The sequence below is a fragment of the Oikopleura dioica genome, chromosome XSR, assembly GCF_907165135.1.
Source record: "Oikopleura dioica chromosome XSR, OKI2018_I68_1.0, whole genome shotgun sequence".
NCBI lineage: Eukaryota > Metazoa > Chordata > Appendicularia > Copelata > Oikopleuridae > Oikopleura > Oikopleura dioica.
Window position 1 is genome coordinate 12,147,095 of NC_137294.1, and position 22,201 is coordinate 12,169,295.

A 22,201-nucleotide genomic window follows, 5' to 3' on the forward strand; every position below is an offset into this window, starting at 1 on the left:
TTGGTTTTCACTGATCCGAATTTACTCCTAGAATAACCCCTTATTTTAGCATCGTAAATATCCAATTTCCTACCTTTTCTGATGAATTGAAACAAGGAAATAAATCGTTTAAAACTAATAGTTTTAATTATATAATAAATTATTTCATTTATTTAAATTATGTGATCTTTGAAAAAAAGACCCCGGAGATGACTGGGACAACGATTTTGCAGCAGCGGCGGATATTTCTTCGAAAAAGAAAGATCCGAGCAAAGGAACCTTGGGCGGATGGGGTTCAGCAGGGGTGGAAAAGAAGGAGCCGAGCGCAGGAAGTTTGGGTGGCTGGGGAGGAGCTGGGACGACGATGGAAAGCTTGCTAGCGGCCGCGACGGGGAAGACAGATGCGGGAAAAGCAGCTCCCCTCAAAATGGAAAAATCAGCGCCTTCTGGTGGGATGGGCTTCTCAATGGGAGGAAGTCCTGGCGGTGGCGGTGGACTGGATGCCTTTTTCAAGGGTGGAATGGGCGGCTTCGATGAGGCCTCACTTGGCGCCATGTTGAAACAAGAAGGAAGTGGAATGGGGATGGCGGCGATGAAGAGCAACCCGGAAACGAAGCAGCCGAAATCAGCTGATCGAAAAGAACCGCCCAAGTTTGGAGTCCCGACGCCGATCGCTGCTGCTGCCGGAAAAGGAGGAATGAAAAGCGCGGAAAAAGCGGATCAGCTCTTTGATTTTCCGATCGCCGGTTCCAAAGCAGGTGGCTTTACTGGCGCAATGGAGAAGAAAACTCCACCCAGCGAAGGAATGCCGTTGAGATCATCCTTTTTTATCTTTTTTTCGAGCATTTATTTTGTTGGAACTTAGTTTTGTGTACTTAGAAGAGTCTGATTGCCCCTCTTTGTTCTGGCTGGAACAAACTTGACCTGTCTCTGTCTGGGTTAATGGCCTCTTTAGTCGGTCACCATATGCTTCTTCCGCCGGGCCGAGGAGCCCCCCGTCGAGGAGTAAATTTGAAAACCAAATTGAGATTTTTTTCATTCAACCAATTTGCGCAAAAAATATAAAAAAGAAGAGGAGAGAGCTTCAATCTAAGAGAGAGAATCGTCTCTTCTTGAGAAGAGCGATCTTGAAACAAATTGACTACCTTGAGAAGAACTTTCTTGATTTTATTTGGAAGAGCAATTTCTCTGGTAAGGAGATGAACGGGTGGTTTTTGAATATTGACACCTTTATTTTTATGAAACCAAAAAAACGTTCAAGCCACTAGAATTGGCAAATAATATATTAGAAAATAGGGGTCACCATTTTAACGGATAAGGACTTCTAAGAGGTGTCAATTTTAACGGGTTGAATATTCCTCAAGAGTGTCCCGATTTTAACGGATTTTCCAGCCTCAGACGCGCTTTTTTTACGGTTGGATTTTACAACTTTTGATAGAGTTAACCAAACCTGGAGTTTTTGGGCTCAAAATGCTCCTCTCTAAAAATAAAAATTTTCCAGTGCATTAGATTTCGAAAATTAGGTACCAATTTTCCGGAAGTGATTTTAGGTACCCCTAAATGTGGAAAATTGGTACTTAATTTTCAAAATCTAATGCATTGGAAAATTAAAGTTTTTCGAGAGAATCATTTTGATCCCAAAAACTTCAGATTTGGTTAGCTCTATCAAAAGTTATAAGAATCCAACCGTAAAAAAAGCGCGTCTCAGGGTAATGAGGTAACAACTTTTCATACAATCCGTTAAGATGGGTACCTTCTTGAAGAATATTCATTCAGTTAAAGTGGAGAAATACTTGTTCGTTAAAATGGTGGTCATTTTATGTATTTAATACCGATTTTCCATGTTTACTTGGATTTCGTTATAATGAGAATGGAAGTAAAAAAATCACTGTAAGAAGCGTGGGAACGCGTAATATAGGGGCCTAGTGTGAGTGCGAAATTAGAAAATGAAAAAAACGATGTTCGAATTTAGGAAAAGTGGTTCAGGTTGAGAAGCTCGGTACGTCCGTGTAGGCGCCCGTGTGTGTTCCCAGTGAAGCATAAAAGAAGCTCACTCTCTTCTTTTTTCGAGTTCTCAGGAAAGAGCAAGAGCTGTTTCACTTTCGGGCTACTACTGAGTGTTTCATTCAGTCTCGTGAAAATTGCTTTTTGGAATTCTGCGCCCTTGCCTTGGGCGGAGAGCCAGCCTTCTTTGAGCTCAGCCACCGAGTGTGAACATTTTTTTTCTTGGCGAAGAGGGTTGAAATTAAAAAAAAAATAATAGCGCCGAGGAGAAGACGGAAAGAAATAGGAAGAGAGAGAGCGTCGGAAGAAGGGACTAGAAGTTAGTGCAAATTATGGCGTTTTCTGACAGCGAGAGCAGCTCGTCCTGCTCAGACCCAAGTGACGACTGGGAAAACGACATTGTAGAGACGCCAAAGCCAAAGAGCTCTTCCTCGACCACGGCGAAAAAAGACGAGGCAAAGGGAGGAATCAAGCTTGACATAGGACAAGATAAGGTAGACTTCACTCAGTGTTCTCTTTTTCGTCCTTTTTTGGAATTTCCGACGAAAAAGCGAGAAAGCGCATTTTTTTCGCATTTTGGGAATTTTGGTGTTTTGAAAATGTGCTTTTGCTTGAGCTTGTGTATGAATGTTTTTGTTCGGTCGTTATTTTTTGGCTTATTAAAAAAACTGTCTTCATTTTAAATTGACAGATAGGTTTAGTACTTCCATTTAGCAGATTTCAAGATGAAATCAAAAATGAGAGTCTTTGACTAAAAAGGCTTTTGAAAAATAATTGTTGGTGAAATTTTTCTTTCATTGAGAAAGAGAGTAAAGTCCGCTCATGCTCAAAATAAAGATTCTTCATTAGAATATTGATCTCAATAGCCTTTTGGCTGCTCTGGGGCGCCACCCTCGAAGTCCTCCACCACAACCAAAACAACCAGCAGTTCCTCCGGATTCGGCTCTTCCTCGAAAAGCAGCGGCTTTGGAAACTCGTCCAAGTCCTCCGCGGCGGATCCTTTTGCAAAATTGTTTGAAACATCAAGTAAACCCTCGACGACATCGTCGACAAAAGCAAATCCTTTTTCTTCGATTCCCATGGCCGGAACGAAATCCACAACTTCCTCGACAAAGACGACTACTTCTTCTCCTCCGAAAACGACGACAAAGTCTCCACCAAAGCCCGCAGCAAGGTAATCAAGCGCGTGAGCTCGGCAACCTGTGTAGAAAACCTGAGTCAGGGTCAAAAAGGGCTAAAATACAATCGCTTTCTCTTTAGCTCTTTCAAACCCTGACTCAGGTTTTCTTCACAGATTGCCGAGCCGAGTCTGGGCTCAATAACCTGTGCAAAAAACCTGAGTCAGGGATGCAGCTTCACTAGAATATGAAATAGATTTCAAGACCCTGACTCAGGTTTTCTACACAGGAAAACCAGAAATCAGGGAATCTTTATCATTTATTTAAAAAATGCCGAACAATAATGGTTTTATTTCAGAAAGAAAGTAGTCTGCAAACAGCTCACAATTGAAGAAGACTGGGTCCAGAAAGCGCTCAAAAAGGATCACGACTACAGGTAAGCCGCCAAACGGCGAAAAATGCTTGAGAAGAGCATCTTTTTCAGCTAATCCCTTTTTCTAATTCCAGGATTATTTTTTATCTTTTTAATCTTTTTTCGCTATTAATAATTCTAAAATTTTCCAGTTGGTTTCAAAGTCTAATATCTCTTTAGCGCGGAGAACAGCACAAACTACTTTATCGAACACGCGCTGGACTTGGTGGAGAACGGATGCAAAGAGTTTGCGAAGTTCGTCGCCAGAGTCCAAGTCAACGAGTTCATCGACGACTACGGACCAGATTACGACGACATGGCACAAGGGCAGCTCCAAATTTCTTTTTTCTTCTTCCTTGATTTCAGCGATGATTTCATAATTTATTTTCAAAAATTATTTTAATAAGTTATTATTTTAATTAATAATGTAATTTTATTATATTATTTTATTATTATATAAATTTATTATAATTATAATAATAAATTGTTATTTTAATTAATTATTAATTTATTTCTTTAAGAAATTTATTCAAGTTCATTTTTAACGAGCTTCAAAAAAGAGTACTTCGAGTTCCTGACAGAAATGTCTTCCGAGCAAGGCAATAAAAACATGGACATTTGCAAAGTCCAGGATCCCGACGATCTGCCGATGTATTCCAAAGACGGCTTGTTGGAAGGCTTTTTGAACTTTTTCGCCCACGATTCCGATCAATCCGCGAATATAGATTGCTTATCGCATATTTTTGCCAATTGCGAGGTACTTTTTTATTTTGAGAAGTCAAATAAAATTTTGCTTTTTTTGAAAGATGTTCACGGACTTCTACGTGCAGCAGAAGAGTTCGCTGGAGCGGGTGAGCAGCTACTTGAAGAAACTTAGGAAATGGTCATTCCATTTCGTCTGGTTATTTTTGGACCTTGGGGAACGATGGAAGCGACCACTGGATGAGCACGATCCGAGCGCCCAAGTTCACGCTTGTGGACAAGGCCTACATCTTCGCCTCCGCCACTGACATTCTTCAGCAGGTAGTCTCGTCGATCAAGGACTTTTTCAACGGGGAAAAAGGAGCTGCAGCGTTAAAGAAGACGATGGAAGAGCATGTCGACGAATTAGGCATGGATCGATTTTTTTATGATTTTTGGGGAGAAAGTTGCCCGAAATCCTTGGCTTGGGAACCTAGAATTAGGGTGAGAGACTAGTGAAATTTTTGAAATAAGGACTTCGAGTTAATTTCAAGCGAAAAGCCGCTGCGCGGCTTTTTTAAAAACGAAGCCGCAAAGCGGCTTCGCGAAAGTTACCACATCAATCTTTCATTTATTTTGGCGAAGCCGCTTTGCGGCTTCGTCTTTAAAAAAGCCGCTGCGCGGCTTTTCAATTTAACCCTTTTTAAGAGGAATGATTTGCTGAATATAAAAAGTGAATGAATCCATTTTAAAAGAAAAAGAATTCACATTCTGCCGCGACTGCAAAATCCGCGAGTTGGAAGAAGAAACGATTTCGGAAGAGATGGAACAAAGTTTCAAGAGTTCCAGCGCGAATAAAAGCAAAAACTCGGGCTGGGGCGCTACTAGTGCCGACAAAAGCAGCTCGAAATCGAGCTCTGGGTGGGGAAACAGCTCAACTCCGGTGAAGTCGAGCGGTTGGGGTGCTTCTTCCAGTCAGGCGCCGAAGACTTCGACGCCGAACGCGAAAAGCAGTTCCCAAGCGGCTTCTTCTCAGTCCAAATCCGTCACGTGGGGAGGAGCGTCGAAAAGTAAAGAACCAGCACCACCAGGCTCGTTTTCGATCTGATTCAGAATCTGGTCTCGAAAACCTGTGTAGAAAACCTGAGTCAGGTTTCGAGGACCTAAAATGAAAAGCCGCGTAGCGGCTTTTAAAACGAAGCCGCGAAGCGGCTTCGCCATTATTAGAAATAAAATCAAAGAGATTGTATAGCGAAGCCGCTTCGCGGCTTCGTTTTTTAAAAAGCCGCTACGCGGCTTTTCATTTTAGGTCCTCGAAACCTGACTCAGGTTTTTTACACAGGTTGCCGAGCCCAGGTTCAGAATGCTGTTAAAATTATTTTCATTCTTCAAAAATTGAAAAATCAAAACCAGTGGCCGGCTACGGCAGTAAACAAGGAAGTGGCAGTCAACAAGCGACGGCGAAAAAGATCTGATTGGAAAAACACCGACTGGAACTGCCGTCCCCTTCGCCGGAAAAAACGAAAAAGGATTTTCCTCGAAGATCAAGAAATTCGCCAACGTGGTCGATTTGTCGAACGGGGAGTCGAAGGCGCTGCGGCCGGAAGACGTCAAAGACGGACTCTACTATTTCCAGTGGCAGTTCTCGCCCGTCACCAGTCGATTTAAAAGAGACGTGATCTTCAGCCAGCGGCACCAGTTCTTCGGAATGCAGTTTTGGATGAAGTGCGAGCTCGACGGGCAGCTCAAGATCTCGCTCTCGAAGGGAGCCGCCATCAAGTGGCAGTACAAGGTCATTCAGGACGCGCAGCAGAGCGTCTCTGGAGAACACAAGGGAAACTTTTACAGCTGGAAGAAGGTGCTCTGCCAGAACAACTGCGCACTAGGTAAAAAATGCGAATTTACGATGATTTTTATCCATCTCTCTTTCAGATTCGCAGAAAGTGTATATCGACCGCGACGCAGAACTGATAGAAGTGCAGCTAGTAGTGACGCATTATCGCCCCGAGCTCGCTTAGTTACAGTAATACCCTGCTTTTCCTTCTCTCCTGTTTCCCTCTTTGCCACTCCAGCAGTTACTGTCTCAATAAACTTATTCTTCCATTCGAAACCGATTTCGTTTTTTTAAATGAAGAAAACAGTTTGTTTTTATTTATTTTTTTTTTACAGAATAGGTCATGTTTTATTCTCATGCATTTCGATAAGCAAAGGAGCTATCTCTTCGCCGCTATAATTTATATAAATCGATCACGTGTTTTGAATAAAAGAATGATTGTTTTTTTTCAGTCATCGAGTTCTAGTCAGAGTAATTGAATAAGCTTGCGGCAGAATATACCATTTTTCAGTTTCCATGTTGAATTCTTCGTTCACTAACTCAACGAACTCGTTGTTGTCTCCATAAAAAACAAAGTCGTTGTAGCTGTTGTAGCAGTTTTCCATCATTTCGTAAACGGCGTAGAATTCTCTTGAAACTGGAATTCTGATTTGAGAGCCGGAATGGTCGATGAGCGTGTTTTGGAGAATGAATTCGGAGTTTTCGATTCGGTCCAGCACCATTTGGTGGAAAATCATTGATCGGTCGGGATTTAGATATGCGCCGGTGACGGTTAGGGGACGGGAGAAGACGAAGTTGCCATGGAGGAGGACTTAATTTAATTTTTATTTGATTTTTAGTTTTGAATTTTTACCTTGCTCGAAATCGAAATTGGCAGTTATCGAGTGCTCTGTTCTGGTCATACGTGGTCAATCTTCGGGGTAGGGATCCCGAAGAATAGACGATTTTAAATACGCTCAATCTTCGGGGTAAAATCCCGAAGAGCGACCGATAGAAAATGCGGCCAATCTTCGGGGTCTCGAAAATCCGGAGACGAAGAATAACCGATGAACATTGTGGTGAATCTTCGGGGTCAAAAAAAACTTTGAAGATGAAAACTATCAAACAAATAGAAATCCGATGCTATTAATTTCAATAAATTTATGAATGAATAATAATTTTATGAATATTATTTTATAAAAGTGGCCGATATTTCCGACCAAAATTGAGAGATTTCCGAGAAAAAAATTCGTCCTAAAGATTGAAAGCCAATTAAAAACTCTCTTATTGAAAGTTTTTAACAGTAAACTATAGTAAACTATTTTAAAGTAGAAAATTATCAAATCTGATTGTCCCTTACCTCGGGGCTCCGCCCCTCGGTCCTAAGATGCCGGGGTCTAGTCTAGGGTTACTTAGGGTTAACCCTAGCCTATCCCCCTCGGGTAATTTGTTCCGTCATTTTTGAAGGTGCCCCCTAACCCTAACCTTAATTTTAGCAAATACTATGATTTTAATTTTTTAATCGGAAAAAAGTCTTTCGGGAGCATGGAAGAAATTTGAAGGATACTCTAAGATACTTTTAAGCTGAGAACATTCGTAGGTTATCGACTTGGAAAGAGCGTTCTTCTGGTGAAGGAGAATCTCTCTGTCGCCTTCAATTATTATCAGTTAGTCCATATTATTACGGACGATTTTCTTGATTTCAATAATAATTATTTCTTCCATTTTTTCATTTAAAAGAATGAATAGAATAGACGAAGTTTTCTGTTTTTGAAAGAAATCGTGCTGATCAGAGTTGGTTAACCCCGGAACGCATGGCCATTTTTGCCAATTTCTGACCACTATTTAACCCAATATTGTCGCGATTTGGGCATAGAGAGAATAAAAATCCGGGTTTATATATTATAACCGGACTCTAAGCTACAAAAATATAACTTGAGCGTGATCATATTATCTGCGTATATCAAATATAATATGGGTTTTTTGATGAGCAAAATCGTATTACCCAAAAATGGGTCGTATATGCGTTCCGGCGTTAAAAAGTATACTTCACCCGCCCTTCAAAATGATTCATTTTAAATGAAGTATACTTCCGAGCCATTTCGTACTTCAAATTGAAGTACGAAGCGCATTCTGCGCTTCGAGAATGAAGGGCGCCCTGCAGATTTTTGAAGCGCAGGGTGAATTATACTTTTTTACCAACTCTGGTGCTGATAGCAACATTCATAAGGCGGGCGGATGATAGGAATTTCGATAACGCGGCAGCGAAATTTAGCACTCGCCGATCTCAAAAACACTCATTTGACCCCGAAGAATAACCGCATTATATATTGGTAGCTCTTCGGGATCGTACCCCGAAGATTGAGCGTATTTAAAATCGACTATTCTTCGGGATCCCTACCCCGAAGATTGACCGCATATGTCGTCTGTTCTTTCTTGTATAATTTTCCATCCACTATCATTTAAATATGTTCTGAACTTCAATCTTCTTAGAAGCAATTCAATTTCGTTGTTTTGAAATTCTTGTTCTTCAAATTTCGGATTGAGGTTGAAGCCAGCCAAACTCCGCGGGTAAATCACCATTGTCAGATTTGTGAAGATTTTTTCCAGAGTAAAATATCTTTTCATTTTCCAATCTTCGAATTTCAAATCATTTTCGAGTGCCCATCTCAAAAGCACCGAAACAGAAATGGGCACACAGAGATCGCTTCCTTTTTGGTTTAAAACATTCTTTGTCACGTTTTTGAAGTCGAAATTGATCTGTTTCGTCAGTTTTTGTTTCAGACTGGCCATTGCAGTTGATTTCGTTAAATTCGGATCGTCTAAGCAAAAATCAGAAGACGCGTTTTCAAGAGAAATGATTTTTGACAAGCTTTGGATATCTTCGGTTGAGGGAGCGATGCAAGTCTAAGAAAGGTTATTTTCTTTTAAAAAAAGTAAAGACTTACCTCAAGTTCTTTTTTGATGAATTCTCTTTCTTTTTCTTCGATTGGTTTGAATAAAAGAGTCCAGGCCGTCTTCCACTCGCAAAGAATAAAAATATGAGTTTCAGATTGACACCATCCGTACATTCCGCCTATCTGCGGGCCATAAGAAAAGGCAGGAGACCCAGCATCTACGAAAAAAGATAAAACACGCGCATTTTTCATCAAGCTCAAAACTTACATAAACAGCTACTTTCTCTAAATCTGCTTCCTCTCCTCGCGTATCCCATCTCCCGATAACTCTTTCGTCCAGTCGATTCCTTAATAATGCTGAAATCAATCCATTTGGCTTCTCCATTTTTCAGAAGCACATTTTCCGGCTTCGTATCGCAATGAATAATTCCAATATTCTCTAAATACTCTCTTCCCTCTTCAACGCCAACCGCAATTTTCTTCCTTTCGTCCAAATTCAACTCATTACTCTTCAATTTGCTTCTCAAATCCGCGTCGCATTTCTCCATAATCGTGATCCAGCCAACACAGTCTTCTTTTTCCAAATCGCTGCTCAAAAACACTTCGATGTTGCAGAAATTTTTGATCACATTTTTGTGAAAAGGAATTACTCGGGCATCGTCTCTTTCTTTGTTTTGGGCGATTTCGTATTCTTAAAAAATACAGACAAAACGGACAATTCCGGAAGTTTTTTTTTCGGGAAAAAGCGCCAAATCTCCGGAATTGTCCGAACTCGACTGGCATTTTTTTTTTGCGTCAGAAGTGCCTTTTTTAAGGGTGTCAACCAGAAAATGGGCTTTTTTGACCCTTCTCTGATTTCTTTTTTCCTTTTTATTTGAAAAAGGTGGCCCTATATAGAGAATAGGCCTCTCAGTTGAATTTTTTGTCTTAACTTTCCGGAATTGTGCGCTTGCAAAATTTTTCCAATTTCCCTCAAATCTCCGGAATTGCCCGTTCCGGAATTGCCCGTTTTGTCTGTAATAAAACAGATAAAAAAAAAATAAAAAAATAACAATTACCTTCCGAAAGATGAATTTCAAAGCCCAATTCTTCATTCCCCACAAACAACGCCGAGTCAAAAGCCTGCACCCGAACCGCCATTTCCAAACCTTCGAATTTTTCTTTCAAAACAATTGCTTCTCCTCCAGCTGAAATCAATTCAAAAGATTCATCGAGAATCCATTCTCCGGTTTCTTCTTTTAATTCCGAACGTTGAATTTTTCGTCCTTCGAAGCCTGGATTTTTCAAAAGAATCATTTTTTGAAATGAACTTATTGCCCGTTCTTCCTGTACTTTGCGTCCAGAAAACGGGACAGTTCCAGACAGCTTTCCTTCTCCATGTTCGAAAATGACCTCCTCCCATACAGCACACTCATCATCTTCAAACTCCATTCTGTCCATCGACAAAATCAACCTGTCCAAATCATTTCTGCTCGTTTTTCTCTTCAATTTCTTTTGAAACTTTTCCAGCCATTTCTCAACAGCTTCTCTTGTCAGTTCTTTTGGATGCGTCAATTCGTTTTCCAACTCATAAGACTCATTAGATTCTTGACTTGTCTCGTTCATTTTCTCTTCAACAGAAGCCTCTTGCAAACCTGCCGTCTTTTGGCCGGAATCGCCGCCGATTCGATCAAGAACAATGGGAATTCCTTCGCCTCCCAGAAGCTCGACCAAAGAACAGATTCTCTTGTTCAATTCGATTGCCCGATCCATCAGCTGTTTCTAATGATTTCTCGAAAGAAATAATAATCAACAAGAAAAGAAGTTTATTTTTGAAATGATGCTCGCTTCGCCGGTTTTAAGACCAGATCATAAAACTCTTCTGATTCCGCTTTTTGGGTTCGTTTTTACGATCTTACCGACGAGCATAAGCGCGCTGATTATTGCCCCTCTTCCTTGTTGTCAAATCTGAGTCAGGGTCTGAAAAGTTTTAAATAAGATTGAATGATTATTTGGCGAAGCCGCTTTGCGGCTTCGTTTTTTAAAGAAGCCGCTACACGGCTTTTCATAATAGATTTTTTCAGACCCTGATTCAGGTTTTCTACCCAGGTTGCCGAGGCTAGATGAGGGGACTTACTGTCTTACTGACGAGCATTTTGAAGTTAGGGCAAGGGTCATTATTCTCTTTATTTAAGGAGGTGTGGGCGGTTTTCGTGAAATTGACCATTTTCAAACAGCACTCAGGCTCAGATGGGTAAGAAAATTTTTAAAAACTCTTCTTCTACTTATAGATTTGACCGTAAACTAGAGTTGAAATTTTTTTCAGAAAAAATGCTTAAGGGATTTTGGCCATACAGAGCTCACTTTCAAGTCATGTCCGTGAAAATCATCATTTTGCGTCATTTTTGAACGCGATTTTTCTTATGAAAATATTTTTATTTTTTAAAACTAAGACAATAAAAGGAAACTTCCATTGCTGTTCTAGGGGTGAATTGAAGGAATTTAATATTTCTCAAAAAATGCTTATTGTAAGCTTGCGATTGAAAGTTGGGTCTAAAACGTCCAAAAATTGTCATTCGAAATACAGTTAGCTCGTAATACAGTAAAATAACGCAGTCCGTGTTATTATCAAAAATACTTAACAAGAAGTAAACTTTCCAAAAATATAAAAATAATTCAATTTTTAAGACATTGAAAAATATAATTTTGCAAGTTTTCATGAAAACGCCAACTTTCAATGCCATTTTTTACTATCTTTCTCTATCGATGAGAAAAAACATAGGGACCTTTTTTGTTGCTCTTGACCTGAGCTATCTAAAAATGGAAAGAAAATTTGAAAATTCGAATTTTCGCCAAACCGCCCCGTACCTCCTTAAATTATATTTAATAAAAACCAATGCAACAAACACATAAATATTTCGACGAAAATCTTAAAATTCGCAGCTGCAAGTTCAAATAGCCAAAATCGCAAAGGGTGAAAACTTGGCAGAGGATTTGCCTTTTTCGCCGGTCAATATTTGACTCTGGAAAGGGTCCCATTTTTTGGGGTCCCACTCATCCAAGTCGAGCAAAAGCAAGAAGAGAAAAACAAGGAAGATGAAATTTTTAGCTTTTTTAGTTTTCTGCGTTCTGGCGCAATTTGAAGACAAGAATAGAGACGCTTGCAATGAAATTGGTACAAAAACATCTTTCAAGGGAAAATTTCGAATTTCAAATTTCAATTTAGATTGCAACTACTTCCAGGATCCGTTTTCCTGGCCTTCTTGCTTTGTCAGAGGAGATGTGGCTGTTGATCTGTCTCTTCATCCCTGCAGGTTCTAGAGGCTTTTTAAGGAGGATTTTTGATTTATATTTTCGTTAATCTTAATAGGCTTAGGGTTTGAGACAACGAAGAAGCTAGAATAATTTTATCGACAAATCATCGTTATATTAAAATTCCTTACTCTTCCGCTCCCCTCGATCTTATGGTGTTTCGATTTTCAAATATTCGGGCAAACAGTTTTCGAAAAAACAACAGCTCTGTGTGTAAGTCACGGCTATCCTCGGCGCGACTTCGAACGCTTCGAACATAAAATAGCTCTAGAATTTTATTTTAACTTGAAGCCGCGAGGTTCTAGAGCTAAAACTTGAAGGACAGTAAATTATGTCATTCATAAATCCGAATGGGAATATTAAATTAAAGCTTATACTCTTAATTTAATTATTTAACTTCATTTAAATTGATCAGGCGGCTACCTGAACCGGCTGGACCAAATTCAAAACTTCACGATCGACCTGAGCCACCGCGTTCGCGACCTGGAGGTGCGTCAAACGACGAACCCGCGCGAGTTCCTGCGCCAAATGGCGATCCTCTTCACCGACAGAATCGACGTCATGAAAAGCGACATGCTCGAGCAGCTGCAGAAGATCACGAAGCACGAAGAGCGTCTGGCCGAGTTTTACGGCGAACTGAGGCAGCACAGCAGCAGCGTCAGCACCAACGGCGCCAACATCGAATTCAACCAGAAAATGATCGAACAGCTGCGCCAGAAAATCGAGAAACTCGTTGACCAGAATTCTGAGCAGAATGTTTCAGAGTAAGGCTTTACGATTAAGGCTTCCTAGAAGAAATTTTTTGGGCTTGGCAACTTGCGAAGAAAGCCTGAGTCAGGGTCTGAATGATCTGATGATAAAAGCCGCGCAGCGCCTTTTAAAAACAAAAACGAACGACGCTGAGGAGCGAGCTCATGCGCCAGATTGCCGAAGCGATCGAGGTTTTCGAACGCGACTTGCAAAGGAACAGATTTTCAATCAGCCATTTAGTCATTCAGAGCAGTTCTAGAGCTATTCTAGAGCTGCATCTATGGAAAATCTGGTAACAGAACCTCGGAAATGATCAGAGACACAATCATCAAGAACGACGTTTCTCACCGAGTGGAGAAATTAGAGAAGAACCAAGTCTACATCCTAGACACCGGGACTCATCTTCTCGCCAGAGCTAATCATCAACTTGATCAATTAATTAAAAATACTTTGAGGCAGGCAATTTCAAATGCCAATCCTTTTTGCAGAAAAGTCTCATTTTGTCCCCCTTTTCTTCCCAGGCTCAGAGTGGTTAAACTTGATCTTGAATTTCTTAATCCTAAATTTTAATTGCCCGACTTGACAAATGCCCGTGAATCGCCCTAATTAGTAGCTTCTGATGAGTCCCCTTCAGACCAGATCCAGGAAATTTCGCTCAAGCAGAATTTCGGCGACTTTCCAAAGCGAAAAACGAACTCGACGACGCTGAAGAAACTGCCGGATTTTGAAGAGCAGCTTTTGAAAACGGAAAAGTCGGAAAACGGAAAAAGTTGCGAGTGCGATATTCCTCCGGCAATCGGCCAGGCGATTATTCAGCAGCAGTTGAGAATGGATCTCGTTCTTTCGGAGAAATCGACCATGGCCTTGGAATTGAAGTCGCGAAAGGAAGAAAATGAGTTTTTGGCGATCGAAGTTCAGAAATTAAAAGACGAGAGACAGCAGATTTTGAGCGTCGTTTCTGAATACCAGCACGAAGTCAAGGTAAGATATGGGCTCGGTAATCAAAGTGGAAAACCTGTGTCAGGGTCTGAATCCCTTTATTAAAGATCTTTCAAAGCCGCGACGAAGCTCTGATCCAAGAGCACGAAAAACGCCTCAACGCCCAGGCCGAGTCGATTTCCAGCACCGCAGCAGTGGCGCACTTTACGAAGCATCGGGGTGCGCGTCAGTTAAGGCGTTTTTGCCATTTGCGTCCTTTAAGGCGTTGCGTCAGTTAAGGCACTTGCGTCGCTGAAAAATGACTAGTGGAATTCTGATATCAACTAGGGTCTGCTAGATTTCTTGATAAAATATTACTTTACCAATTCCTAGGGTAAGTGCCAGAGTTAATATTTTCTCAAGAAAATCTTTTTATATTCAGTTATAAGCTGAACCGCTGGTTTATGATTGAATTTGAAGTTTTTCGTGATAGAATAAATTTATTATTTGTAAAAATAAAGGTTCGACACTAAAATTTTAGTTAATTTTCTCAGATCGTTTTCAATACGTATCGTATTTAAATTATTTTGAATACGCTGTTAAATTTGAGATTGAAATGAGAATTTCAAGGATAGTTACAATCGAGGTAATTTAGCAGACCCTAGTTGATATCAGAATTCCACTAGTCATTTTTCAGCGCCTTAACTGACGCAAGTGCCTTAACTGACGCAATGCCTTAAAGGACGCAAATGGCAAAAACGCCTTAACTGACGCGCACCCGAAGCATCGCTTACAAAGTAAGTGAAGCTCTTTCCGAGTTCAAAAATGCTCAAAGAAATTGATTAAAGACGCGCGATTCCGTTGCGCCGGCCACGGGAAAAAGAAAGGAAGCTTCTGCTTCAACTTGAGCAAGGACAAGCGCTCGTGGGAGGCGGCCGAGCAGAGATGTAACAGACAGGGCGGATCTTTGGCGGTGATCAAGGACGAGGACACGATGTTGTATATTACGAATTTGATTAGAGGCAGCTCTTATGTAAGTCAAGCAAGATGGCAATTATCTTCGAATTGACTGAAATTCCAGTCGACAACCATAGCTAAAACCTGAGTAAGGGTTCGAAAATGCTCAACAGAGAGCCGCGTAGCGGCTTTAACAAAAACGAAGCCGCAAATCGGCTTCGATAGTTTTAGAAAATTAATTCAAATGGTTACTTGGCGAAGCTTTCTGTTGAGCAGCTTAAAACTCTGACCCAGGTTTTTAACAGCACTGATTGAAATAACTGTTCAGGACACTTCCTACTGGGTTGGATTGTCGCTGGACAAAGAGAGCGACCGCCTCAGCTGGGTAGACAACACGACCGTCACTGAGAGCTCTTTCCAAAACTGGTACGGAGAAATCCGCCCGACAGTAAGTTCTACCACTCATTCCCTTCTTTCAACGATTCTAGCGCTCAGAGCGGTGCATTCAGTCCGCGGGCCTGCAGTTCGGCTACAAATGGTACCCCTCAAAATGCGACCGCGAGTTCCGCTACATTTGCCAAGTCTAATCCCCTTTTTGTAAATGTGCTTCTTTCACTTGTCCTACCACCTGCCGCAATCTCTTCAAACTGTACATCGATAATAAAACAAAGAGCAAAATAGCTGTTTCCGTTCTGGTTGGTTTCTGAACAGGAGCTATTTCTTCGCCGCTCTAGTAATAGTCGACTGCAAAACTAAAAAAATGAAAATAATTTTCGCAATTTTTATTTTTTTACAGTCTTCGAGTTTTAGTCAGAGTAATTGAATAAGCTTGCGGCAGAAGATACCATTTTTCTGTTTCCATGTTGAATTTTTCGTTCACTAACTCAAGAAACTCGTTGTTGTCTCCATAAAAAACAAAGTCGTTGTAGCTGTTGTAGCAGTCTTTCATCATTTCTTCATTGGCGTAGAATTCTCTGGAAACAGGAATTCTGATTTGAGAGCCAGAATGGGCGATGAGAGTGTTTTGGAGAATGAATTCGGAGTTTTCGATTCGGTCCAGCACCATTTGGTGGAAAAGAATTGAAGAGTCGGGATTTAGATAGGCGCCGGTGACGGTTAGAGGACGGGAGAAGACGAAGTTGCCATGGAGGAGGACTGAATTTAAGTTTTATTTGATCTTTACCTTCGAGTTCATAGCCTTGCTCAAAATCAAAATTGGCATTTATCAAGTCGTCGCTTGTGCTTTCTTGTGTTATAATTAGCCATCCACTTGGGTTCAAATAAGTCCTGAACTTGAATCTTCTGAGAAGCATTTCAATTTCGTTGCTTTGAAATTGTTGTTCTTCGAATTTCGGATTGAGATTGAAGCCAGCCAAACTCCGCGGATAAATCAGCATTGTCAGTTTTGTGAAGATTTTTTCCAGATTAAAAAATTCTTCCATTTCCCAATCTCCAATTTTCAAATCATTTTTGAGTGCCCATCTCAAAAGCACCGAAACAGAAATGGGTACACAAAGATCGCTTTCTTTTTGGTTTAAGGGATCACCCCCCGATTTTCCCAACTTTGACCCCTATCTACTTTTTACTCGTCTTGCGTGTGGGCCTGTATAGGGGCTCAAATTGAAGCCCGTTTCTTGACGAGCAAATGCATGCATGATAAGCCCCTAGTTATAAGATTTACTTATGCATTAGAGGCTGTCAAAGTGACTTAGGTTGCCAAAAACGGCCATTTTCGGTCATTTTCAAGTTGTATCTACTTTTTTTTGGGCTTATGTAGTTCCAAAATTTCTTCAGTTTTATAACGTCTAGACCCTCGGCTACATTTGCATGCATGATCATGATGATTGAAAAAGTAGAAAATTTTTTTCTTATTATAAAACTTTCAGCCGTCATTTTAGCGATTTTTTGGAGTCTTTCTGCTCTCTAGCGCCACCAAGAGATGAATTTCTTTCTCGAAAACTGTTTATTTCTTGATAAGGGCGTTATATGCTTTCAAATAAGCCCCTATTCGCCTCGTTATGAAGACATTCAAATTTTGAAAAAATCGAAAATTTCTGCTAAGTATAGAGTGTAATGCAACTTCAACGCGCTCTCACGAGAAATCACGTGATCTAAGGGCCTTGACATAATGGTAAAAAATGACCCTCAGATCATGGAGAATTTAAATATGCACCGCTCGATACTTTTTGGGAAAATTTTTCGGATCGGGGGGGGATCCCTTAAAACATTCTTCGTCACATTTTTGAAGTCGAAATTGATCTGTTTTGTCAGTTTTTGTTTCAGACTGGCCATTGCAGTTGATTTCGTCAAATTCGGATCGTCTAAGCAAAAATCAGAAGACGCGTTTTCAAGAGAAATGATTTTTGACAAGTTTTGGATTTCTGAGATTGATGGTCTTTCGTTTGAGAGCCAGCCAGCATTGCAAGTCTAAGAAAGGTTATTTTCTTAAATAAAAAGTAAAGACTAACCTCAAGTTCTTGTTTGATGATTTCTCTTTCTTCTTCTTCGATTGGTTTGAATAAAAGAGTCCAGGCCGTCTTCCACTCGCAAAGAATCAAAATATGAGGAGAAGATCCAAGCCCTCCGAAGTATTCGCCTATCTGCCCGCCAGTAGAAAAAGCAGGAGACCCCGCATCTACGAAAAAAAAGAGATAAAACACGAGCATTTTTCAACAAGCTCAAAACTTACATAAACAGTAGGTATTTCTAAATCTGCTTCCTCTCCTCGCGTAACCCATCTCCCGATAACTCTCTCGTCCAGTTAATTCGCAAATAATGCTGAAATCGATCCATTTTGCTTCTCTATTTTTCAGAAGGACATTTTCCGGCTTCTCATCGTAATGCCAAATTCCAATATTCCCCAAATACTCGTATCCCTCTTGTACGCCAATCGCAATTTTCTTCCTTTCGTCCAAATTCAACTCATTATTCTTCAATTTGCATCTCAAATCCGCGTCGCATTTCTCCATAATCGTGATCCAGCCAACACAGTCTTCTTTTTTAAAGTCGCTGCTCAAAAACACTTCGATGTTGCAGAAATTCTTGATCACGTTTTTGTGAAAAGGAATCACCCGGGCATTGCCTTTTTTCTTGTTTTGGGCGATTTCGTATTCTAAAAAAAAAAATAAAAAAATATAAGAAATTAAAATTACCTTTCGAAAGATGAATTTCAAAGGCAAATTCTTCATTCTCCGCAAACAGCGCCGGATCAAACGCCTGCACCCGAACGGCCACTTCCAATTCTCCGAATTTTTCTTTCAAAACAATCGCTTCTCCTCCAGCTGAAATCGATTCCAAAGAGTCATCTAGAATCCATTCTCCGATTTCTTCTTTTAATTCCGAACGTTGAATTTTTCGTCCTTCGAAGCCTGGATTTATCGAAAGAATCATTTTTTGAAATGAAGTTATTTCCCATTCTTCCTCATATCTTCCAGACAGCTTTCCTTTTCCATGTTCGAAAATTACCTCCTCCCATCGACCACAACGATCATTTTCAAACTGCATTCTGTCCATCGACAAAATCAACCTGTCCAAATCATTTCTGCTCGTTTTTCTCTTCAATTTCTTTTTAAAATCTTCCAGCCATTTCTCAACAACTTCTCCTGTCAGTTCTTCTGGATGCGTTGAAATTTTCATTTTGTATAAAAAGCGATAACCAAAATTCGGAAAGAGTGATTTCAAAATGTTTTTCAATCGCGGAAGATCGTAAGCTAGCGAGAGACCGCACTTTTGACTCTGAGTTTACGACTTCTTTTTATTATCACAATTCAAAGTAGGGAACAATAGTCTATAGACAATAATGTGGAATTTAATCAATTTGAAGACATTTGGCTTTCAATTTTTTAAAATATTAATTGTCTTTATTTAGATTCTAATTTATAAGAACCAATGCAACAGACACATAAATATTTTGACATTAAATTCGCAGTTGCAAGTTCAAATAGCTAAAATCGCAAAGGGTGAAAACTTGGCAGAGGATTTGCCTTTTTTCGCCGGTCAATATTTGACTCTGGAAAGGGTCCCAGTTTTTAGGGTCCCACTCATCCAAGTCGAGCAAAAGCAAGAAGAGAAAAAGAAAGAAGATGAAATTTTTATTCTTTTTAGTTTCCTGCTTTCTAGCGCAATTTGAAGACCAAAATAGAGACGCTTGCAATGAAATTGGTACGAAATTTTTCACGGGAAATATGAGGGTCTCAATTTTCAAATTTAGATTGCAACTACTTCCAGGATCCGTTTTCTTGGCCTTCTTGCTTTGTGAGAGGAGATGTGGCTGTAGATCTGTCCCTTCATCCCTGCAGGTTCTAGAGTCTTCCTTGCTGGGCTCGGCAACCTGAGTAGAAAACCTGAGTCAGCTTCTGAAAGAGCAAAGATGAAAAGCCGCGTATTTTTGCTCTTTCAGACCCTGACTCAGGTTTTCTACTCAGGTTGCCGAGCCCAGCTTCCTTGTACTAGTCGATTTGGAGCGTTTTTGTAGGTTACTCCTCGCTGATTGCAAAAAAGAGCCGTTCTACGCCGGAAAGTGCAGAAAAGAAGAATACGGCGATCAAATTATAATTTCCGTCGAATCCGAATACGGGTAAGTTTTTGCTCCAAAAGAAGAGGATAATTTGATATTTAGGCTTTGCGAGCCGAGTTACTGTAGCAGAATCGGCGTTTGCTTTTACGAGTACTTTGACACTTCCGTTTGGAAATGCATGTAAGTCTCTTTCAAGAAATTAAGTTTTGTTAATTAATTTTCAAGCTGCCCGACTGGCTACCACGGAGAACACTGCCAACACAAGTACGTCGCCCGATACCGCAATGGATAATGGAAATCGACACTTTTTTTGTTTGAAAGACAGCTTGTATTTCTCGAACAAAAAGTGACTTTCACAATAAAAAATGAAAAAAAAATCAAACTTCCATGTAAATGTTTGGGCTCGAAAACCTGGGTAGAAAACCTGAGTCAGGGCCTAAGGTCCTAAACTGGCTTTAAGGAAAAGCGGTGTGGAAGACCCTGACTCAGGCTTTAAACACAGGCTTGCGGCTGGGCACGGCAGCCTGTCTTCAAAACCTGAGTCAGGTTTTGAATACCTCAAATAAAAAGCCGCGTAGCGGCTATTTTAAAAACGAATCCTTTTGCGGCTACGTTTTTTAAAAAGCCGCAACGCGGCTTCTCATTTTAGTTCTTCAAAACCTGACTCAGGTATCCACACAGGTTGCCGAGCCCAGGTTCGCAGACCCCAACTTGTTTCATTGAAAAGAAATCGATTTAAACTTAAATTTGGGAAATTTTATTACAGGTATTTATATAAAAATTAAAAAAAAAAGGAAATTGGTAACTGTACATTTTTATGAGGGTCGTTCGGTCTTGACATGAGGTTTGGCTGAAACGTCTTAATTCTCCAAAGCTTCGTTCACCGCGAAGAGACCCAAATTGTACATCCAGCGCTGCATACTTTGCATTAACTCGAAAGCGTTTACGTACACTTCTCCTGAAAACAAATCCAGTCAGAAAAGAAACAACAACTTTGAGCTTTATCAAATGAGCTATCTTTCAAAAGCAAAAATTAATAGTCTTCAGAAGAGCTTTGATATAAAAGAGTTTTCAGGAACCTGTGTAGAAAACCTGAGTCAGGTTTTGAAAGATTTTTATGAAAAGCCGCGTAGCGGCTTTTTAAAAACGAAGCCGCAAAGCGCATTCGCCAAAATTACTATTTCAATCATTTTTTAATTCTGACCACACTGTGTAGAAAACCTGAGTCAGGTTCTGAAAAAGCTGAAATGAAAAGCCGCGGAGCGCTTTTAAAACGAAGCCGCAAAGCGGCTTCGCTAGAGTATAAAAAAGGTTTTAATTATAATTTAGCGAATCCGCTTCGCGGCTTCGTTTTAAAAGCCGCTCCGCGGCTTTTCATTTAATCTCTCAAGGTCTGACTCAGGTTTTCTACACAGGTTTGCGAGCCTAGATTCTGAGCTACAGGGCCTAGCTACTTAAAAAATCTAGATTACCTTCGTTCATTATGCTGCGCAGAGCTTCATTGTCGAGAGAATTGATTGCTTCAAGATCTTTAGAGAGATTGGCGAGTGGATTGTCCAACAACATCGGCGCCGGGGATGATTTTTCGTGATCTTCTTTCGTCGATTTTTCTTTGTTCGAGTAGCGACAAGTTTTGGGGAAGCGATTCGACCATTGGCAGGCGCCCTTGTTGTGGCAGAAACATCTGTTGGACCTGGAGTTTTCGCCGCAAGTGATGTTGCAACGGACTCGGTTCTTTGTCGCGTTGCATTCCCACTCGGCATTGTCGGGGAAGCGAGGGCAGGAGGCGAATTGGGGGAAGACGTTGATGAAATCGGAATTCGCAAATTGGGATCTCGGGGAATCAGCTGAGAAAAGCTCTGGTTTTTCGGGAAGTGGGACTTCTATGATTTCGTACTCTTCCTCCTCCAATTCTTCTTCTTCTTCTTCCTCTTCTTCTTCATCATCGTAATTCGGAAGGGATGGAATATTCATGTCGATATCCATGTGCATGTACTTCAAGTATTCAATCGTCGACTTGGGTTTCTCCGTCGTCGTTGCTTCCTCCGTCGTTGTTGCCTCTGTCGTTGTTGTGCTTGTCGTTGTTGTCGATGTTGTTGTAGAAGTTGTGGTAGAAGTTGTTGTGGTGGTGGTGGTTGTTGTTTTTTTCGTGGTGGTTTTCGGAGGACCTACTCTTGGCGGCCTCCAGCCCGAGTTCCACCTTCCTACTACCGGAAGTGCCGCTTCGCACTCGTCGTTGAGATCCGTGTCCCAGGAACAGCCAACGTACAAGCTCACGAACCCAAGCTCGCGGTAACACTTGCACATTCTCGTCCCCCTTCTCTTCTGTTTTTGCATTTTAGCTTGCAAATCGCTTCGTTTCCGACGCCGTTTTCGCACTCCCACTGGCCGCATTCTTTCTTGTTTTTGCAGATGAAAGTTTTTCTTCTTCGCAAACATCTTCCTGAAATAATTTATTCAGAAAAATTTCTTTTTCAAATAATATTTTTATTATTAATAAAATTTTAAAATTTGATTTTTAATAAAAAATTATTCACGAATATGAAAATTTTATTAAAAATCTTTTACTATTTTAAAAATTATTTATTCTAGTTTTTTGATAATTTATTACCGCTGGTTTTTCCTCCATCGTAAAAATTCCAGATTGAGCATTATTTTTGGCGATGTTGATTTTGAAATGACATCTGGATTTTCTGCGATTTTCGGCTTCGGAATCTCTGTGAGGACTTTCTGCTCTTCTGGCGTTTGTCTGGTGATGTGCGAAGCGTGTCCTAGAATTTTTTCTCTAGAAACGAAGCTAGAAGTGACTTTTACCGGACAATAAAAGGCCGACGAACGTTTTCATCTTTTTCGCAATTCTCTCTC

General features: G+C 40.5%; 5 protein-coding genes and 1 long non-coding RNA gene across 6 annotated transcripts; 3 read left to right on the forward strand and 3 right to left on the reverse strand.

The window, feature by feature from the left end:
• Positions 1–1,053: 1,053 nt before the first annotated feature.
• LOC145706896 (uncharacterized) lies at positions 1,054–4,624 on the forward strand. The gene is made up of 7 exons (XM_081784355.1): positions 1,054–1,170; positions 2,243–2,477; positions 2,833–3,157; positions 3,460–3,537; positions 3,694–3,844; positions 4,079–4,270; positions 4,320–4,624. The coding sequence occupies exons 3-7, from the start codon at positions 3,063–3,065 to the stop codon at positions 4,521–4,523; spliced, it is 720 nt and encodes a 239-aa protein (XP_081640481.1). The 5' UTR covers positions 1,054–1,170; positions 2,243–2,477; positions 2,833–3,062; the 3' UTR covers positions 4,524–4,624.
• Positions 4,625–4,970: 346 nt separating this feature from the next.
• On the forward strand, positions 4,971–6,304 carry LOC145706898 (uncharacterized). The gene is made up of 3 exons (XR_014134715.1): positions 4,971–5,285; positions 5,608–6,080; positions 6,127–6,304. It is a non-coding gene; the product is annotated as an uncharacterized LOC145706898 (long non-coding RNA).
• A 54-nt stretch (positions 6,305–6,358) lies between these two features.
• On the reverse strand, positions 6,359–10,664 carry LOC145706895 (uncharacterized). The gene is made up of 5 exons (XM_081784354.1): positions 9,963–10,664; positions 9,173–9,595; positions 8,956–9,122; positions 6,882–8,914; positions 6,359–6,839 (listed from the first exon to the last, which is right to left on the reverse strand). Exons 1-4 carry the CDS (start codon positions 10,654–10,656, stop codon positions 8,405–8,407), a joined length of 1,794 nt encoding a protein of 597 aa, XP_081640480.1. The 5' UTR covers positions 10,657–10,664; the 3' UTR covers positions 6,359–6,839; positions 6,882–8,404.
• Positions 10,665–15,587: 4,923 nt separating this feature from the next.
• Positions 15,588–18,496, reverse strand: LOC145707632 (uncharacterized). The gene is made up of 4 exons (XM_081785190.1): positions 17,973–18,496; positions 17,510–17,932; positions 17,289–17,455; positions 15,588–17,247 (listed from the first exon to the last, which is right to left on the reverse strand). The coding sequence occupies exons 1-4, from the start codon at positions 18,454–18,456 to the stop codon at positions 16,966–16,968; spliced, it is 1,356 nt and encodes a 451-aa protein (XP_081641316.1). The 5' UTR covers positions 18,457–18,496; the 3' UTR covers positions 15,588–16,965.
• A 406-nt stretch (positions 18,497–18,902) lies between these two features.
• Positions 18,903–19,628, forward strand: LOC145709391 (uncharacterized). The gene is made up of 5 exons (XM_081787074.1): positions 18,903–18,981; positions 19,031–19,118; positions 19,295–19,396; positions 19,439–19,516; positions 19,562–19,628. The coding sequence occupies exons 1-5, from the start codon at positions 18,903–18,905 to the stop codon at positions 19,626–19,628; spliced, it is 414 nt and encodes a 137-aa protein (XP_081643200.1).
• Positions 19,629–20,083: 455 nt separating this feature from the next.
• LOC145707810 (uncharacterized) lies at positions 20,084–22,201 on the reverse strand. The gene is made up of 4 exons (XM_081785387.1): positions 22,151–22,201; positions 21,948–22,107; positions 20,809–21,779; positions 20,084–20,294 (listed from the first exon to the last, which is right to left on the reverse strand). Exons 1-4 carry the CDS (start codon positions 22,179–22,181, stop codon positions 20,197–20,199), a joined length of 1,260 nt encoding a protein of 419 aa, XP_081641513.1. The 5' UTR covers positions 22,182–22,201; the 3' UTR covers positions 20,084–20,196.

What these genes read in the sequence shown, in the direction of transcription:
- LOC145706896 (XM_081784355.1), top strand. Translation starts at nt 3,063, where the DNA reads ATGGCCGGAACGAAATCCACAACTTCCTCGACAAAGACGACTACTTCT. An exon ending in AAAAAGGATCACGACTACAG is followed by an intron (nt 3,538 to 3,693) that starts GTAAGCCGCCAA and finishes ATATCTCTTTAG; the next exon opens with CGCGGAGAACAGCACAAACT. An exon ending in ATATTTTTGCCAATTGCGAG is followed by an intron (nt 4,271 to 4,319) that starts GTACTTTTTTAT and finishes TTTTTTTGAAAG; the next exon opens with ATGTTCACGGACTTCTACGT.
- LOC145706895 (XM_081784354.1), bottom strand. Translation starts at nt 10,656, where the DNA reads ATGGATCGGGCAATCGAATTGAACAAGAGAATCTGTTCTTTGGTCGAG. An exon ending in TAGAGAAAGTAGCTGTTTAT is followed by an intron (nt 9,123 to 9,172) that starts GTAAGTTTTGAG and finishes CTTTTTTCGTAG; the next exon opens with ATGCTGGGTCTCCTGCCTTT. An exon ending in TCATCAAAAAAGAACTTGAG is followed by an intron (nt 8,915 to 8,955) that starts GTAAGTCTTTAC and finishes AACCTTTCTTAG; the next exon opens with ACTTGCATCGCTCCCTCAAC.
- LOC145707632 (XM_081785190.1), bottom strand. Translation starts at nt 18,456, where the DNA reads ATGAAAATTTCAACGCATCCAGAAGAACTGACAGGAGAAGTTGTTGAG. An exon ending in TAGAAATACCTACTGTTTAT is followed by an intron (nt 17,456 to 17,509) that starts GTAAGTTTTGAG and finishes TTTTTTTCGTAG; the next exon opens with ATGCGGGGTCTCCTGCTTTT. An exon ending in TCATCAAACAAGAACTTGAG is followed by an intron (nt 17,248 to 17,288) that starts GTTAGTCTTTAC and finishes AACCTTTCTTAG; the next exon opens with ACTTGCAATGCTGGCTGGCT.
- LOC145709391 (XM_081787074.1), top strand. Translation starts at nt 18,903, where the DNA reads ATGAAATTTTTATTCTTTTTAGTTTCCTGCTTTCTAGCGCAATTTGAA. An exon ending in AGACGCTTGCAATGAAATTG is followed by an intron (nt 18,982 to 19,030) that starts GTACGAAATTTT and finishes TTTCAAATTTAG; the next exon opens with ATTGCAACTACTTCCAGGAT. An exon ending in TCCGTCGAATCCGAATACGG is followed by an intron (nt 19,397 to 19,438) that starts GTAAGTTTTTGC and finishes TTTGATATTTAG; the next exon opens with GCTTTGCGAGCCGAGTTACT.
- LOC145707810 (XM_081785387.1), bottom strand. Translation starts at nt 22,181, where the DNA reads ATGAAAACGTTCGTCGGCCTTTTATTGTCCG. An exon ending in CGATGGAGGAAAAACCAGCG is followed by an intron (nt 21,780 to 21,947) that starts GTAATAAATTAT and finishes AAATTATTTCAG; the next exon opens with GAAGATGTTTGCGAAGAAGA. An exon ending in GCGCAGCATAATGAACGAAG is followed by an intron (nt 20,295 to 20,808) that starts GTAATCTAGATT and finishes ATTTGTTTTCAG; the next exon opens with GAGAAGTGTACGTAAACGCT.